General features: G+C 37.7%; 1 protein-coding gene across 1 annotated transcript; it reads left to right on the forward strand.

Annotated features, from left to right (window-relative positions):
* The first annotated feature begins 2,406 nt into the window (after positions 1–2,406).
* LOC124225530 (olfactory receptor 51H1-like) lies at positions 2,407–6,106 on the forward strand. Its single transcript, XM_046638214.1, is given in 3 exon segments — positions 2,407–3,013; positions 3,016–3,277; positions 6,016–6,106. Coding segments are annotated over 3 exon segments (960 nt in total).
* Positions 6,107–18,906: the final 12,800 nt, after the last annotated feature.

An 18,906-nucleotide genomic window follows, 5' to 3' on the forward strand; every position in this document is an offset into this window, starting at 1 on the left:
GGAAGGAAAAAAGGAGAGGATGGAGTAAAACATATTTGGATAAAGAAAGACTAAGTCAAAGCAATAAGAAAGGAAGGAGAAAATAAGAATCAACTATTTCCAGAGAACAACCGTGCTTCAGCAGGCTCTGGGAACTTCATCAGAGAATATCAAAGATTTTTCAAGTCTTTCCAAGAAAAACATCCAGTAGGGATGAACTAACTGCTTTTTCCCAAGTGAAAGCCAGCAGAATTGTTGGAGATGAGGGATCAGCAGACCCAAACAAATGAAGGTCTCTCACTCAACACGTAAAGTGTAAAAAAGGCCCGTCCTCAAAGCGCTCCAGAGGGTTAGACAGGCACCGCAAAGTGCTTTGTTTGGATCTGAGCATTGTGATTTATTTGGAGAGAGACCTGGGTTCTGTTTGCAAGGACACAGCACAACGTTAGTAAGTGAACTATACTATCTTTCAAGGATTCCCCCACGTCTAAAAGATCAGAATCTGCAAAATAACTTCTTTGTAGTGTGGTCTCCCAAACAGCCAATCCTCATCTCCCAGGAGAGAAGCAGGAGACAGAATAAACAGGGAAGCCCATGTCTCTTGTGCACCTGACCACATACCCCCACCATTCCTGCCCCACCTACACTCAGAGTTCCAAGAACAGCTCTTGAGACCTTCCTTTCCCCCTCCTCACAACAGGTCCCTAGGTTAGAACGAAGACTCCTCATTTAAGTTTTTCTGTCTGTCCTTCTCAGAAAGAGAAATTTTCTCTTGGTTAATGACTTTCAACCCACGCAAAAGATCAGGGAGAATCTGAGGATTTGCAAGACTTCTGGAAAGAAGAATGAGGTTTAATCATCCATATTAATTTGTTCATAATTTCATTCCTTCATTCATCACAAATGGAAAAGCTAATATATGCTTAGCATGTGGTCTATTACGTGATTACCAAGATAAATATTCCTTTCCATCAGAGAGTTTAGTTCTAGTAGGAAAGATAGACATTAAATAAATATTTGTGCAATGTTTAATTAACTGTACTCACCTATAAGAAAGAAAAGCCCAGAATGTGAAAACAGCATACTAACGAGTCAAACTATTACAGACATTTGAAAAAGGCTTATTTGGGGAGGATAGATTCAGCAAAGAGGAATTTTACAGGCATTGGAGAAATGCATAAAGAACAGGGAAGAACACATGTGGAAATCCTATATCAGGAAGTATCTTAGTGAGATCCAGGAACTTAAACACTGCAAATTTGGCTGTATTGAAGAGACCGAGTGGAAGTGTAAATGGTGTGAGTTGGTGCTAGAGAGGTAAATAGGACTGAACCATGCCCTATCTTGAAGGCTAAGATAAGGATTTGGGACTCTGTTTTAAGTACAACAGAATCCCTTAAAGGAATGTTTGTTTGCTTGTGATGAATAAATCATATTCCAAATTTAAAAGCTTATTCTGACTGCAGAATGAAGAATTATTGGAAGAGGGCACTAGTGGCTTGAGGAAGTTAGGAAACCTCAAAGAAATGGGCTATACTATTTATTGGCTATACAAAAGGAAGAAAGAGGATAATTTCATATGCTTTGGAGGCATGTTTTAAAATTGATTAATTACTGGTTTAATGAAAGAAGAGATTTCAAGAATGGCCCCAAGGTGTTTAGGCAACTCTCAAATGAAAATCCTATGAGTGGCTACTCTCATATCTTATGTGTGGTTGTTCCTGTACCAATAACCTTTATTCTCTGTCCTTCACTACTTTGAAATGAGGTTATGGAAAATTATAAATTGTTAAAATTTGTGAAGAGTAAATATTAATTTGAACAGTTTTATCCACTAGTGTAATGTAAGCCATTACAAATTACAGTCAAATAGATATCTAGGCATGTGAAAGAATATATACACGCATGTATATGTGTGTGTATGAGAATATACATATATAGCCACACACATATATTCACACACACACGTAACTTTGTATGGTGACATGGAGTGGAAATGTGTGCGTAGCTACGTGTGTGGTAATGGTACTGTGAGCTTAGTGTTTTTTGATTATTTAGCAAAATGGTTTATTCTATTAAGTCTTTGGGTGTTGCTGCTTCTTTTCTACTAAACCTTGAGAGATGTTAAAGAAGGAGAGATCCAAGTTTTCTATTGTCTAAACAACAGGTTTTACATCTTATGTCCATTGTTCAGATGAGCAAATTAAATTCAGGGGAAAGGAGGTCATCCCAAGTGATTGTCTAGGAAGCAAAAAGACAAAGTGATACAAAAACTTCTTAGGTGCTGTTTTTAACATAATTCTCCCCTCTGCTCTTCCACTTATCTATTCATAAAGCCATTTACTTGTCTTATATGAAAATGTATTTTCAATTTAGGAGCTGTGAGCTAAGTGGGAGAGTCCAGCCTTACCCAATCGTGAGAACACCATGCTGAACTCTAATGCATCACATGCCAACCAGAATAGTTTCATTTTGACAGGTAACCTGGGGATGCCAGATAAAAATCCATGGATGGCCTTTCCCCTGGGGTTTCTCTACACACTGACTCTCCTGGGAAATGGTACCATCTTAGCTGTCATCAAGCTAGATCAAAGTCTCCGTGAGCCTATGTACTACTTCCTCTCTATCTTGACTCTGACAGATGTTACTCTCTCCATGTTCTCATTGCCCTCCATGCTCAGCATTTTCTGGTTTAATACCCTTGAGATTCCCTTTGATGCATGTATCACACAGATGTTCTTCATCCATGGATTTGAAGGGGTAGAATCAAGAGTATTGGTGTCCATGGCCTTCAACACATTTGTGGCCATACAAGACCTACTATGCTATGCTTCCATCCTCACTCATGGCACCATTGGCAAGATTGGAATAGCTTTCCTCACTGGGGAAGTCTGTTTGGCCTTCCCTGTGCCCTTCCTTATAAAGCAGCTATCCTTCTGCCATTCCAATGTCTTGTCTCATTCATACTGTCTCCACCAAGGTGCAATGAGACTAGCCTGTGCCAGTATCAGCATCAACAACCTCTATGGCTTCATCACGTCATCTTCACATTGCGGCTGGAAGCCCTTATAATTCTCTTTTATGTGCTCATCCTGAAGGCTGTGCTGGGCATTGCTTCCAGAGCTGAAAGACTCAAAGCCCTCAACATCTGCCTCTCTCACATCTGCTCTGTGCTCCTTTTCTATGTTCCTCTCATTGGCATCACCATGATCCACAGATTTGGGAAGCATTTATCACCAGCAATGCACATGCTTCTGGCAAATATCTATTTGTTTCTTACCCCTGTAGTAAACCCATTGTTTATAGCATGAAGACAAAGCAGATATGAAGGCAGATCATCCAGGTCTTTCAGAGAAGAAAGAACAGGGCCTAGGGAAATGGAATCAAATGTAAGATACAGAATAAGTAACATTTTCAACAGCTGCAATGCAGTCAAATTATATACATCTAGTAAAATGCAAAGGTGGGCAAGGCTTGTGGGTGAAGATGCAACACAGGTCTTTCTTGTTCATATAGACTCCATTTTGGAATGTATATATTTTGATATCTGGTGTCACATTTAAAATCTAATTTCATTAACATAATGTTTCTTCTTTGAAACTGGAGATGAACACCAATGATGACATAAATTATCTTTTTATCCAGATAATGCTTGAGTGTTTATTCATATGCTGTTAAGTAATATTCTTTCTTTAATTGTCAATTAAATAATAATTACATCAAGAAGGATTCTAGAAGCACTGCAGCACTGCTGAAGGTTTGGGTCTCTGAGATATTATTTGTTTCTTAAAACAGAGCAAAGAAAACTACAAAATCAAATAGCATTTATCTTTGTGTTTCACTGTTACTGGGTGAAGAATGCCTATAATAAAATTAAAAGATGCATCTGTGGTTACTTAATTTATATCTCTTTTTAAGGGATACCACTTCTTTACACGTATAATAGTTTTAGTTTCCTGCCACATAGTAGACTAATAGGTGTTCTGTCTTCGCTCTTTTGACACAGCATGGGTGAAGACTATTTTGTTGTATATTAGTGGAGTCAACAAAACTTCCCAAGAAAAACTACTGCTGGGCTTTGTATGAGGACAAGTGAAAACTTTCAGCACTGGGAAAAGATTTAAGAAAGCAGTGAATATGTATGGGGATGAGTATGTCAAATGCAATGTGCCTTTGCATTGATACTAATACCTGCTTTAAGTATTTTGCTAATTAGTACACAATCAAGTTGCTAGGGGAATTATTTATTCATTCAATCAATATGTGTTTAACATTAAGGAAATGCCAGTCATGATGCTAGACCCTGTAGATACAGAGAAAAATGCACCAATTTTCTGCTCAATGCCTGGCATATTTCTCTGCAAGGAAAGATGTATACGATTACAAGTCAAGTACGTATTATATTGTAATATCACACAATTTGTTAATATTAATAGCTATCTATGTTTATATGTCTCAATTAATATTCTCTCAAGAATCTTTGAGATTAGATGTTATCAACATTTTGCAGATGTAGGAAATGAGATTTAGAGCACCTAAGTAACTTGCCGAAAGTCATACAGTTTCTAAGTGGCAGAAATGGATTCAAATTTAGATCTGTTGGCCTGTGAATTGAGACTTGACTCGTGCCTCAGTCGTTTCTAACCTTGCAAGCAAATTCCAGGGAGAGAGAAGGAACCAGTGATGCATGGGAGATAGGCTAGGAATCAATATTGTTGAAACCTTCAGTAAGAGGTTCAGCTCGCCAAGATGAAAGTAGACAGAGAGGCAGATTAAGACTAAATTTGCAAGACTGATACATTTTCAGTGGAAATTACTTGAAAATTGTTGGTTTGTGCAAAATGCAAATATCAGCTACGGCCTCAATACTGATGCTTTCTAAATGGAAAACATGAATCCCAAACAGGACACATTATAATCAATTGGCCCACAAGGAGAAAATAATCAAACTTTTATTTGTATTGAAGTTTATTTCATTCTCAAAAATGTTTATTTTTCTTAATGTGTTACCACATACATATGAGTAGAGTAGTGTCTGTAAACAATTTCTGAATGAATGAATATAAAATATAAATATATTAGGGAGTGTCCTTTTTTTATTTTTTCCTTGTGCAGATGCATAACTAAAAACTTTAAAACCACCACTCTAGACTATGGATAAAAGACAACCACCATGGAATATATTTACAATATTCATGTACGATGATAACAGACTTGTCTCCATTGCTGGTGAAGGCTGTGTTTTCCATGACTCAGATCTCTTTCTAATTAACAAATGAAATATTTTTCCATTATCTTCCTTCAGCTTGATTTATTTGGACAAATTACAAATATTTTCAGTCGCTTTTTAATCTGCTAGTTGATTTCATGGCACCCTACCACATCTCCTACTTGTTCCTTCTCTGTTTTCTCACCTGCCTTCACTTCGTCCTCTCACACATGATGTGGATATTTCTCAAAGATTCCCCATTGTCACTCTGTTACCTTAGTAAATTTCTTCCCCCAAGATGCCATTCACGCTAATGGCTTTAAAGTATATCCCATACAGATCTCCCTCTCATTCTTGTCTCTCTCAAGACCTAATTCTTCATTTTTAGTTGCCTTTGCATAATCTCTATGCGGAGTTTTTTATATACCTCAGTTACCACACAATCCATATTTAACTCTTGATTTTCCCCACAGTAATCACTTTGTATGTCTTTGTTTAAAGGCATAAACATTCTCCACTCACACAGCATTCAAAAACCTGACACATATCTAGAAACTAAGTCCTTGATTCTTCCCTGGATTTGCCTCTGTCATACATGTCCATGGTGATCACTCAATAGTTTGGTCCTCTTGAAAATGTAAGATACATTTTTGTATCAGAATTATGGAGGTGATATAGAATGAGGAGAGAACCTTGCTGAGGGGGAAGAAAACAGCACAGGAGACAATATTTGATGTCAAACTACAGGTTTAACTGCATCTTAAAACAGGATGTCTTAGGAATATTTATCTTGCATACATGACTAAGTTTATTACTTACTAATAAAGGATCTATCAGATGCAGCATACCTGTTCAAAAATGTTTGGAAAGAATAGATTTATATATCCTAGATGTGGGAATGTTTACATGAACACCTAAGCTTCTGGGTTCATATCATGGTTTATTTCATAGAGCTGTAAATTTGTCATAGCCATAAACTTCCATGTGTTCATCAGCCATCCCACTTAACATTTAGGGCACAATTTAAATCTAACTTCAGACATGAACCGTTAAACAGGAATAACATGCTATACATTTGAAAATCAAATGATGACCAAATTAATCTGTGGCTACTGACCAAACATACAAAACCACAAGGTTGTATCTACACACATACACACACTCACAAAACATGTTGCACATAGACATGTTGACAGAAACATGGACATTTACTCTTATGTTTCTCTGTCATGCAAGTGCTCTGAACACAATTTGTTTAATTTGCAGTTTGGGGACAAAATTTGTCTTCCTCATACACTTACACTTAGCACAGCTGCATCTGGCTGGGAAACAGGAAATGAACAGGGGAGGTGGGTTTGATGAGAGAACTGTGGGGAGAGAGAAGATAGAAAAAAGAAAACTATTAGCAGCTGCCGTGGGAAGAAAACTATAAACACAGAAAAAAATGCTCAAAGAGACTATTATGAAGTATTGTTAGGTATTTTGCTATGTAAAACCCCTCCATCACGCTTTTAAAGAAAGAGTAATGTACTACAGTAAACACCTAAATTATTCTTCAGTAATGTGAGCTAGGGATCTAGCTCACTGAATGCATAGCACTGTGGAGACTGGGCAAAAGACATCCCTCATATGTAAAGATAATAAAACATAGCCTTTCACCCAGATCTTTTCTCTTCAAGATTTCCTTTTCTCACTTTAAAAACATTAACATTTCAAAACAATCTTAAAATAAAACAGATAAGCAAATCCTCTTTATTCATTACCTATCTCCTTCATCCTCAAGCTTCTTTTAACATCTGGACTTTTAGCATCAACTTTACCACCTCTCAAACACTCTGCACTCAGAACAGTACTGAACATATTTGTTACTTAATGTATGTTTGTTGACTCATTAGCTTTCTATTTTTATTAGCTGGTATCAGGTTTCTACCCTCATCAAAACATTAACCATTCTCTGACTAACATACCCCAAGACATCAATTTGTGTATAATTTTGAGGGGCCCTTATGTTCTGTCTGCCCCTGTTAAGTTCCCTCTCTTCCTTAACTGTTCTTCTCTTTTTGGCACTGAAATGTCACCAATCCAAATTCTCTTCTTACCTTCATCCTCCTACTTAGTTCTTCTTTCTATTTTTAATCCCATAAACGTCAATATTTTTAAGGTTCTCTCCACACATTTCTTTTAATTCTGTTGCTGTTCTCCTTATCCACTTTCACTGGTTAAATGGTCATCCATATTTCATTGACTCTCAGATCATTATACCCAGTCTAGATTCCTCTCTTAAGATTCAAGTCAATGAGTTCAACTGCCTTTGAACCTCTCATGAACTCCTCAAATTTAGTTTATCTAACATTGAACTCAACATCTTCCACAAAACCAACATGTCCATGAGCAATTCTTCAGATGATTGTACCCCTCAGAAGTCAGGCCACGTTCAGCATTTGAACTGCCCCAGCTGAAGCCTCATGGAGCAGAGATGAGCTGTTTCCTATCCAAATTGTAGATTAGTAAGCAAAATAAATGAGTGTTGTTCTTTTAAGCCAATAACTTTGGGGTGACTTGTTATGCAGTAATAGATAACTGAAGCAGATGTGGCAACCAGAAGTGGGGTGCTGCTCTGGAGGAGAAAATGAATGAAAGATAGGAGGGCATCAATGAGATTGTTAGATTGTTATAAAAGGCTTTAAGGGTCTGGGGAAGAGTGTTGGTGAGACTGAAGTCATTTTAGGACAGTGTTAACAGAAGTCTAAAGGACCTCAAGGAGGCTGGCAGTGACAGTTTAAAGAAAAAGAAGAAAAGTGTTCATGAAATTTGGAGAAAAGGAGACTCTTGTTATGCTGTGGTGGAAAATTTGGTAACATTATCACCTGCAATTATGTGGAAAATAGGAAATGCATCTAACAGAATAGATGATTTGACTGAGAAGATGTTGAAGATATTTTCTGACTTCTTCTAGTTGCCTATAGTAAAATGTGAAAGGAAAAAGAGGATCTAAAAAAACAAAAAAAAATTTAATTTTTAAGAAAATTTAGAGGAAATATAAATGAGCCAGAATTTAGTAGATTTGACAGCACAACTATCTGTTTTTTCAGCCCTCCAGTTAGTAAACTATACTCAAATTTAAAAAACGGCTTCCAGGCAAAGATCAATTCTGGGATGGGACTTAAAGACCCTTTAGCTAACTGTTAGAGAGAATAAGAGGGCACCTAATTGAACTTTTTAAGGCAGATAAAACCCCTCTATGTATCTTAAAGTTATGTGTTACAAATGTCCACTGTTAAACAGCAGGACCTCTAAGGATTTTAACGACATTGTCCCAAAGCAGTTTTACTGGGAGTTCAAGGCAGAGAAAGACTGATTTCAAAAAGCATTGTGATTGTGGCTTTTGGCTAGTGGAAAGGATTACAACATTATTCAAAGAAACACGTAAAGTTATTAAAGGATTTTTTCAGATTATACTGAAGGAGGCGGAGACATTAAAAAACAAAAAGAGGACTTTGGAACATCAAATGTCTTTGGGGAAGAGGCAGGCACAGACAACTTTTTACAAATAGGAAAGTTGATGTACAGGGTGGAAACAAGAACCTGGATGGCAGAGCCAAAATCACTGGAGAATTAGTCTCGAGGAACTAGCAACATGTACTCTGCTGGATTTCAGAGTTGCTATGGGCTCATAACGCTTTGCCTTGTTTGAAGAAGAGTATCCACAGCAAATGTTTTGTGATCCTGCCGTTGTGTTGATCACGTGTGCAGCTCGTAATTTTGCTATCAAATACATAGGTGTTCACTTTAAGAATCCTACTTGAGGAGTTATAGCTGAGGAAGCACACCTGAGGAAACTCATCACACCTGCGCCTGATATAGATGTACTCCTTGGCCTGGAGCCCAAGTCTGATGCTGAAATGGTGTGAAAACTTTTTTGGGGTCTCGAGAAGGGGTGAATGTATTTTGCATTTGGGAAAATGTGTATCATTTTTGACTAGAAGGCAGATGGTGCTGATGTAAAACATGGCCACTAAAGTTTTGGACATGCCTCCTACTGAAAGATGAAGTCTATGTGTGCTCCTCTTGAATCTGGGTTCTCTAACTGCTTGACCTGCAGAAGATGGCAGAAGTGATATCATGCAAGTTTCTAGACTTCAACCCTAAGAAACTAGAAGCTTCTAAGTTCTGTCCCTAGAGATGCTTGCTCTTGGACCTGAGCCACCATCCATCTCATGGTAGCAAAACTCACTAGCTTGAGAATCACGTGAGGATTTGCATTATGTCAATCAGTCCTATTGTTATTTTTGTTGTTACTGTCCAAGAACAGAAGAAATGATGCAACTTTATTGTCATTTTCACATATAGGTCTTCCCTCAGTTCCTAAAACTGCAACTGTTAAGAAAAGATAATAAGGATTATATCTAGTTTCAAATTTTAAGCAACTAGCTTTTCTGCTAAGCTGTTCGTTCTCAAAATTAACTAGACAGCTGTATATACCCCAAGCTTAGTAATAAGGTTCACACTCTCTCAGGGTTACTCTCAATCTAGGCAAAAAAAACCTCTGACACTGATGAGGGTAGATACAGGTAAGTGTAACCCCACTTACATTTTAGAAGAACAAGTTTGCCCCCTTGCCTCAGCCCAGGAATCACCCCTGGTGTGGAATGAACCAAGAATGATTGGTGCTTATATGCCGCTATATGTACTTACATGTGTGTGTGTGTATATACATACATATATGTGGATGGAGTTATGTGGATTTAAGAATGTGTACCTCTATGAGGTTTCAACTGTGTTTAAAATCATCTTGGTTTTATACCAGTTGTATAAGTAAAAGTGTCAATATTTGAGCAATAAAGTACATGTGTACATGTGTTTAGAGATATGTCACTCTATTTCCATTGATGTGTAGAGGTGTGGGTGTGTGCATGTCTGTGTGGGTACACGTCTATTTGTATATGGTTATGTGAAAATACACACACGCTTGAAAGTGGATTCACATTCTTGTTCATATCTCTATGTGTGCATTTTTTAAATGCCCACTGATGTATGGTACTTATGTATGAAATTATGGAGATAATAAATGCAATGACATCATGTCCCAAAGCCTGTTGCAATACATTTGGAACCATTTGCTATGATGGATTGAATGTAGTTTTTTCTACCTCTAAGTAATGATTACTTAAGAGCTGTTTTCTAAAATTATGCCTCTTTTTAATAGGACAGTGGACACTGCTTTTTGAAAAGCATAGTGTTGTTGCAGCAGTTACTGTATAGAGTCTAAGCATGAGTTCAAATAGAAAGAATTAGGAGATGAACTTGAAGCGTGCCTTTCAGTACACAAAATCCCACCTTTATTTCTTCATCTTTATCGTCAGCCACTATACTAGTTTCCTATTGCTGTTGTAACAAATTACCACAAACTTAGTGGCCTAAAACAACACAAAAAATTATCTTACCTTTCTGGAAGTCAGAAGTTTAAAATGGGTTTCACCGGGCTAAAATCAAGGTGTTTATAGGGCTGTGTTTTTGAAGGCTCTAGAGAAAAGTCATTTTCTTACTTTTCCAGTTTCTAGAGGTCAGCCTCATTCTTTGACTTGTGGCTTCTTTCAAAGCTAACAACAGCAAGTAAAGTTATCCTTACATTATGCCACTCTTATACTGATGCTCTGCCTCCCTCTTCCACATTTAAAGGACCCTTGTGATTACACTGTGGCCACCAGAGTAATCCAGGATAACCACCTTATCTTAAAGTCATTTTATTAGCAAACAATTCCATCTGCAACCTTAAATCTCCATTGCCATGTAACATAACATATTCCCAGGTTCCAGGGATTAGGTCGTGGAAATTTGGGGGAAGCCATTATTCTGTCTACCACAGTCCTTGACTTCAAGAGAAGAATGTGTGCATCAGGAAGCTAGGGTAGTAGCCAGGTTGAAAGACTTCAGATGATGTTGGAGCTACTCCCTGATGTTTTCCAATATTTCAAAGAGCAAAACTCAAGTTGTTGAATATTGTAAATAAGAGTCATAGTCTATCTAGATTCCTGAGATGGGTATACAGAAAGAAATTGGAATTACATCATGGCCCAATGAATGAAGCCTCCAGACTGATTATAGGATCTAGTCATGGCACTAAAAGGATTAAGTTCACACATCAGCAAACTACCAAAGGCATACTGACCTTGGGCCATCCTTACCTGGGAAAGCAGATGGCATGTCTTACTTTCCAGGTGACATTATAGGCACCTAGAAAGAATTCCTGCTGTTTAGTTAACAGTCTCCACCATTAGACCATCTTTTTTATTTGAAATCTTGGACTTCGTGAGTTTCATCATCATTATTATGTAGTTGTGTGCCTAATTCAAACACACATACAATAGATCTTTTTAAATTAACTATTAAAAAAATAACAAGAAGAGTGATAGACCAAGAAGTCCATAATTCATCTGTTTCCAGTGTCTCAGAGCCCAGTTTTATTAATGGATGTGAGATTTCTGCTAGTCTGTGCCTGAAAATATCTTTATAAGAAATTGGACTGCCTCTTCCTCCTTTCTCCGAAAATATTCCCTTCTATGTATGGTAAAAAATCAATCTTGGTATCCCAGATTACTTGGGAATGACATCAGCATCATGGTGGAGTGAGCTTTCCCAGTAATCTCTCTTCTCCACCCTACAATGAAAAAGATATTCATACTCCAGCAGAGGACATCCAAACACAACACAAAAAATGTTGGAGAGACCCATGCAGCCATGCGATGGAGGGCAGGGAGGCTGGAGCCCCATTTGGAGGAGGTGGAACACGATAAAATAAAATGTTGCTCCCTTGCCTAAAGACTGCAATCTGGGACCATGGGCAGCCTCCAAGAGGGAAGGAACAGGGAAGGGGACATTTGCTCACTGGAATAACAAGGATCCTGGAGGACACTTGCAGCCTAGAGGGAAGTCCTCTACTGGCACGAAAGCTTTAACAGGGGTGACCTTATAAAGCCAATACCCTAGGAGAGCAGAGAGCAAGAGCAGAGGGAGAAAAGCCCAAGAGTACACAGGAGAAAGTGCCCCTCCTCCCACCCACTCAGTGCCAGCTCCAGTACCTGGGATCCCCACTGAAGGCAGAGGGCTCAGAATACATGGCTCCTGAACCCCACTGAGTGGCAATAGGCACTAACTGCAACCAAATAACATCAGGAAGTGAAAAAACAGAGCCACGCACTCTAGCAATATCAAACATTATATTAGATCTCCAGACCAGAGAGAAAATGACACGGACCCAGAAATCAGTCCTGAGGACACAGAAATATGTAATCCAAATGACAAAGAATTCAAAATAGCTATCATCAAAAAACTATATGAATTAAAAGAGAATGTAGAGAAACAATTCAACAAGTTCAGGAGCTACTTCACAAAAGAGATTGAAACTACAAAGAAGAATCAATCAGAAATATTAGAGATGAAAGACACAATGGAAGAAATAAAGCAAAATATGGATGGCCTGAACACTTGGGCAGACTTCACAGAGAAGCGTATCAGCATAATCAAAGATAGACATGTTGAAATGCTCCAGATAGAGGAGGAGAGAGATGTAAGACTAAAAAGAAATGAAGACAGTCTCAGAAATATTATTTCTCATATTATTTCTCATATCATATCATATTATGACTCAATTAGGAAATGCAACATAAGAAGTATAGGTATTCGAGAAGGAGAAGAGAAGGAGAATGGAGCAGAAAGCCTGATCAAAGGAATAATAGCATAGAACTTCCCAATCTTAGGGAAGGAAATGGAAATCCATGTGGAAGAGCCTATCAGAGGTCCTAAATATGTCAATGTAAAAAGAACTACTGCAAGGCAAATAGTAGTGAAACTGACAAAACTGAATGACAAAGAAAGAATACTAAGGCCAGCAAGGCAGAAGAAAATAACCTACAAAGGAACCCTATCAGGCTTTCAGCAGATTTCTCTGCAGAAACCTTACATGCTAGGAGAGACTGGAATGACATATTCAAGTCTTTGAAGAATAAAAACATTCAGCCAAGAATACGCTATCCAGTGAAAATATCCTTCAGATCTGATGGAGAAATAAAACTTTCCCAGACAAACATACGCTAAGGGAGTTCAAAGTCATGAGACCGCTCCCCCACAAGAAATCCTCAAGAAGGCCCTCAAACCTGAAAAAAAAGAGGCAGAAAGTGTTACAAAGCATGGAGTAAGACAGTAAATAGGTAGACAGAATCAGAGCAAGATAGGAAACACTGGAGTATAGCATTAAAGACAAAGGGAAGGAAAACAACAAAAACAGATATAGTCTCGTCATTTTAACCACAAACTCCCAAAAGAAGATTGAATAAGATATGAGATAAATCACTTATTAGGGGAAGAGGAAAGGGACTGAATTGGTTTAGTCTAAGGAAATAAGAAGCCATCAGAAAATTGACTGTCTTATACAAGAGATTTTTAATACAAACCTCATGCTAACCACTAAACAAAAAAGCAGAACAGAGACACAAATAATAAATAAGAAGAAAACAAAGAAACACAACATCAAAAACTACATAACTCGATTGGTAAACCAATATACACAGGACGGAGAAAAGAAATGCAAGAAAACTGGAAAATGAGGGATAAAAAGGCAACATTAAGCCCTCGTATATCAATAATCACCATAAATGTAAATGGCTTGAATTCTCCAATAAAAAGACACAGAGTGGCGAGATGGATTAAAGAACAAGACCCAACAATATGCTGTCTCCAGGAGACACATCTGAGCTCCAATGAAAATCACCGGCTCAGAGTGAAGGGATGGAAGATGATACTCCAAGCTAATGGCAAAAAAGAGAGAAAGGTGTCACAATACTTATATCAGACAAAGTAGACTTCAAGATAAGACAGGTAAAGAGAGACATAAAGGGGCAGTGTAAAATGATCAAAGGGACACTCCATCAAGAAGAAATAACATTTATAAATATTTATGCACCCAACACAGGAGCATCAAAGTACATAAAGCAACTATTAACAAACCCGAAAGAAGGTATTAATAATAACACAATAATAATAGGGGGTGTCTCCACACCCATCGATGGATAGATCATCCAGACAGAAAATTAACAAAGAAACAGTGGAATTAAATGAAAAGCTAGACCAATTGGACTTAATAAACATATATATAAAACTCCATCCAAAAACAGCAGAATAAACATTCTTCTCAAGTGTGCATGGAACATTGTCAAGGATAGACCATATGTTGGGAAACAAGGGAAGCCTCAATAAAATTAAGAAGATTGAAATAATAACAAACATCTTTTCTGATCACAATGCTATAAAGCTAGAAATTAATTACAAGAAAAGAGCTGAGAAAGGGACAAAGATGTGGAGACTAAATAACATGCTGTTGAACAAGCAATGGATCATTGAAGAAATTAAAGGAGAAATCAAAAAATATCTGGAGACAAATGAAAATGAAAACATACCATACCGTCTCATACAGGATATAGCAAAAGCTGTATTAAGAGGGAAATTCATTGCAATACAGGCTCACCTTCACAAACAAGAAAAATCTCAAATAAGCAATCTCAAACTACACCTGATTGAATTAGAAAAAGAAGAACAAACAAAGCCCAAAGTCAGCAGAAGGAGAAAAATAATAAAAATCAAAGCAGAAATAATAAAAATCAAACCAGAAATAAATGCTATTGAAACAAAAAAGGCAGTAGAAAGGATCAGTGAAACAAACAGCAGTTTCTTTGAGAAGATAAAATTTACAAACCTGTAGCCAGAGTTACAATGAAAAAAAAGAGAGAAACCTCAGATAAATAAAATTAGAAATGAAAGAGGAGAAATAACAATGGATATCACAGAAATACAATGGATTATTAGAGAATACTATGAAAAATTATATGCCCATAAAATGGACAATCTAGAGGAAATGGGTAACTTCTTAGACTCTTACCACCTCCCAAAGCTGAATCAAGAAGAAACAGATAACCTAAATAGACCAATCACAAGTAAAGAGATTGAAATAATAATCAAAAGCATCCCAGAGAATAAATGCCCAGGACCAGGTGGTTTCCCTGGGGAATTCTACCAAACTTTCAGAGAGGATTTAATACCTATCCTTCTCAAGCTATTCCAAAACATTAGGGAAGATGAAAGACTTCATAACACATTCTACGAGGACAACATCACTCTGATACCAAAGCCTGACAAGGACAACACAAAAAAGGAGAACTACAGGCCAATATCGCTGATGAATATAGATGCAAAAAATCTTCAACAAAATATTGGCAACCTGAATACAGCAATACATCAAAAAGACAATACATCATGGTCAAGTGGGATTCATACCAGGGACACAGGGATGGTTGAACATCTGTAAATCAATCAATGTGACACACCACATTAACAAAGTGAGGAATAAAAACCACATGATCATCTCAACAGATGCAGAGAAGGCATTTGACAAGATCCAACAGCCATTTATGATAAAAACTCTGAACAAAATGGGCATAGAAGGAAACTACCTCAACAAAATAAAGGTCATATATGACAAACCCACAGCCAACATCATACTCAATGGGCAAAACCTGAACGCCATCCCCCTGAAAACAGGAATGAGACAAGGATGCCCTCTATCACCACTCTTATTCAACATAGTACTGGAGGTCCTGGCCAGAGCAATCAGGCTTGCCTTGTTTCCCAGCATATGGTCTATCCTTGAGAATGTTCCGTGTGCACTTGAGAAGAATGTGTATTCAGCTGTTTTAGGGTAAAGTGATCTATATATGTCTATTAAGTCCAATTGTTTTAGTTTTTCATTTAGCTCCACTATTTCCTTGTTGATTTTCTGCCTGGATGATCTGTCAATTGATGTGAGTGGGGTGTTGAGGTCCCCTATTATGATTGTGTTGTTTTTAACATCTTCCTTTAGGTCTGTTAATAGTTGCTTTATGAATCTTGGTGCTCCTGTGTTGGGTGCATAGATATTTATAAGTGTTATTTCTTCTTGATGAAGTGTCCCTTTGATCATTATATATTGTCCCTCTTTACCTGTCTTATTTTGAAATCCACTTTGTCTGATATGAGAATTGCAACACCTGGGGCTGGCTCTGTGGCCCATGGTTAAGTTTGCGTGCTCCGCTGTGGCGGCCCAGGGTTCGGATCCTGGACGCGGACATGGCACCGCTCGTCAGGCCACATTGAGGTGGCATCCCACATCCCACAACTAGAAGGAGCTGCAACTAAGATATACAACTATGTATGGGGGGGGGTGGTTTGGGAAATAAAGCTGAAAAAAAAGAATTGCAACATCTGCCTTTTTTTTCTTGCTATTAGCTTGAATTGTCCTCCACCCCTTCACCCTGAGCCTGTGTTTGTCCTTGGGGCTGAGGTGTGTTTCTTGGAGGCAACAAAATGTTGGATGTTGTTCTCTAATCCATTTTGCCACTCTGTGTCTTTTTATTGGAGAGTTCAATCAGTTTAAATGAGAGTGATTATTGATGCATGTGGACTTAATGCTGTCAATCTGTTGCTCATTATCTTGTTTTCCTGCGTTTCTTTTCCTGTGTGCTTTAGCCTACCCATTTAATACTGCAATTTCTTATGCTGGGTTCCTTAGATTTTTCCTTATTTATTATTTGTGACTCTGTTCTGTATTTTATTTTAGTGTCTACCCTGAAGTTTGTATTTAGAATCTCATGTATAATATAGTCTATTCTCTGGTGGTCTCTTACTTACTTGGCCAATACTGATTTAGACCCTTTGCTCTTCCCCTCCTAAATAATTATTTTCATTTCTTATTGCAACTCGTGTTATGAATTTGTAGTTAGAGTTATAAGATCATCCTTGCTTTGGTAGTTTCCTTACCTTTACCCTAATGCTACAGTTGAATATTTGCTATCCTGTTCTGGTTCTATCCATCGGTCTCCTTAGTCTGTGGATTGTGAGTATTCTTTCTTTATCTTTCCTTCTTGCCAATTGTACTACTATGTGCCTTGCAGTAGGTCTTTTAACATTGACAAATCTAGGAGATCTGAAAGCTTCCTCTACACACATTTCTCCGTCAATCCCTAGATTTGGTTTGTATACAAAATTGTGCACTTTAGAGTCACCGCAAAGTCAAATTGCTACAAAAATTTTCAAACAGTCTTCCTTTCTGTACTTGCCCCATCACAGATAGGTAAGGACAGTTCCCAGACCAGCAATGGTACATGGACCTCACTTTCAATAGCCCTGAACTAAATCATTCCTTTCTTTGCTTTCTCTCCCAAATTGATCTTTTGGAATTAAAATTTCACCATTGAGATGGACTAGATTATACTTCCTCATTTTAACAAGATTGCTCAGTTCTTTGCTCATGACAGCAGGTAGAGGGTAGGAAAGCTACTAGAGGGAGCGAGTGCAAAAGAGACACAGTGGGGTTCACCATGGGCTTCGGGGTGAGAGTGATGCTGTGGTTTCAAATTGTGTCTGTGCCCACTTACTTGCTGTGTGAACTTGATCAAGTTATATAAACCCTCTGTGTCTCAGTGTGTTTCTTTTCAATTGAGAATGATAAAAATAATACCAACTGACTTTCATTGAATGCTTATTATTTTCAGGCCCTGGGCTAAACCTTACATGTATTAACTCTCTTAATCTCTATAACTCTATAAAATAAGTAATACTCCTATCCAGGTTTTGTAGGTTAGAACAATTAGCATTAAAGAAATTAGGTTTCTTGCCCAGATTACGCTGATGGTTAAGTGGCACAGCCAGGACTTAAACCAGGGGTGTATGACACCTAAGCCCTTGCTTTCAATATATTCACTCACAGAGTTAATTCTGTAATGAGACAGTATCTAAAACACCAGTTATTACAGTTAGTAATTAGTAGATGATATTGCAGTATTACCTACCACTGCCGATGCTGCCACCGCTACGGCTCTCATCATCGTCACCCTTGAAAGAAGAAAAGTGAAGGAGACAGAAAGAGGATACAGGGACACCCACAAACTCCTTCACCACTCCCCTTGTTTCAGAGGCCAGCATTTAGCTACTTAAGACACCAAAGACAATGGCTATGAGAGCATTTGTATTTGTCTCTAAAATGTAGAGTGTAATTTAGAATTTTTTGCCGTGCACTAAATTTCAAGTATCACATATGTGAAAACACTCAAGACCTAAAAGTCTTCAGAGAGACTTGTTCATCCCCTGAGGTTATTAGTCACTTTACTCTGCTTCCAGGACCTTTCCCTCATGTTGGTGAGTTCCAGATGGAGGCTCAACCTCTTAACGACAACATGAATAGCTCTCAGGCTGCATTCTCTGCTCTCTGCTCAGGACTCAGGACTGTGATGGGGTGGCGAACTCTTAACAAGTCCTTCCTGGGATCATAGAGCTCAACTCTCCCTACAAATCCAGAAGATTTATAATATTTTATATTTAAATTATTTTATTAAGTATCTGCAATTTGCTTGTGTTTCTTATAAAAAATTTTTTTAAAAAGTGTATTTTTTATGAACCTGTATAACATTAATTCAGTGAGGCCCTGTGAAACTGAAAGCAGTATTTAAATGGAAATACTTTTTTCTTATACATACAGTCTTACTGAATTAATCTTAGCTAGGCCAGGATCTACCCTAATAAACTTCTAAAAGAGCTACTGATTTGAGTGATAGGTAATGATACCACTCAAGTCACAAAGAATCTTTTGTGTTAGATTTTAACAATCGAACAGTAAATACTTTAGAAAAAGTCAT

This window comes from Equus quagga, chromosome 14 (assembly GCF_021613505.1).
Source record: "Equus quagga isolate Etosha38 chromosome 14, UCLA_HA_Equagga_1.0, whole genome shotgun sequence".
Classification (NCBI taxonomy): Eukaryota; Metazoa; Chordata; class Mammalia; order Perissodactyla; family Equidae; genus Equus; species Equus quagga.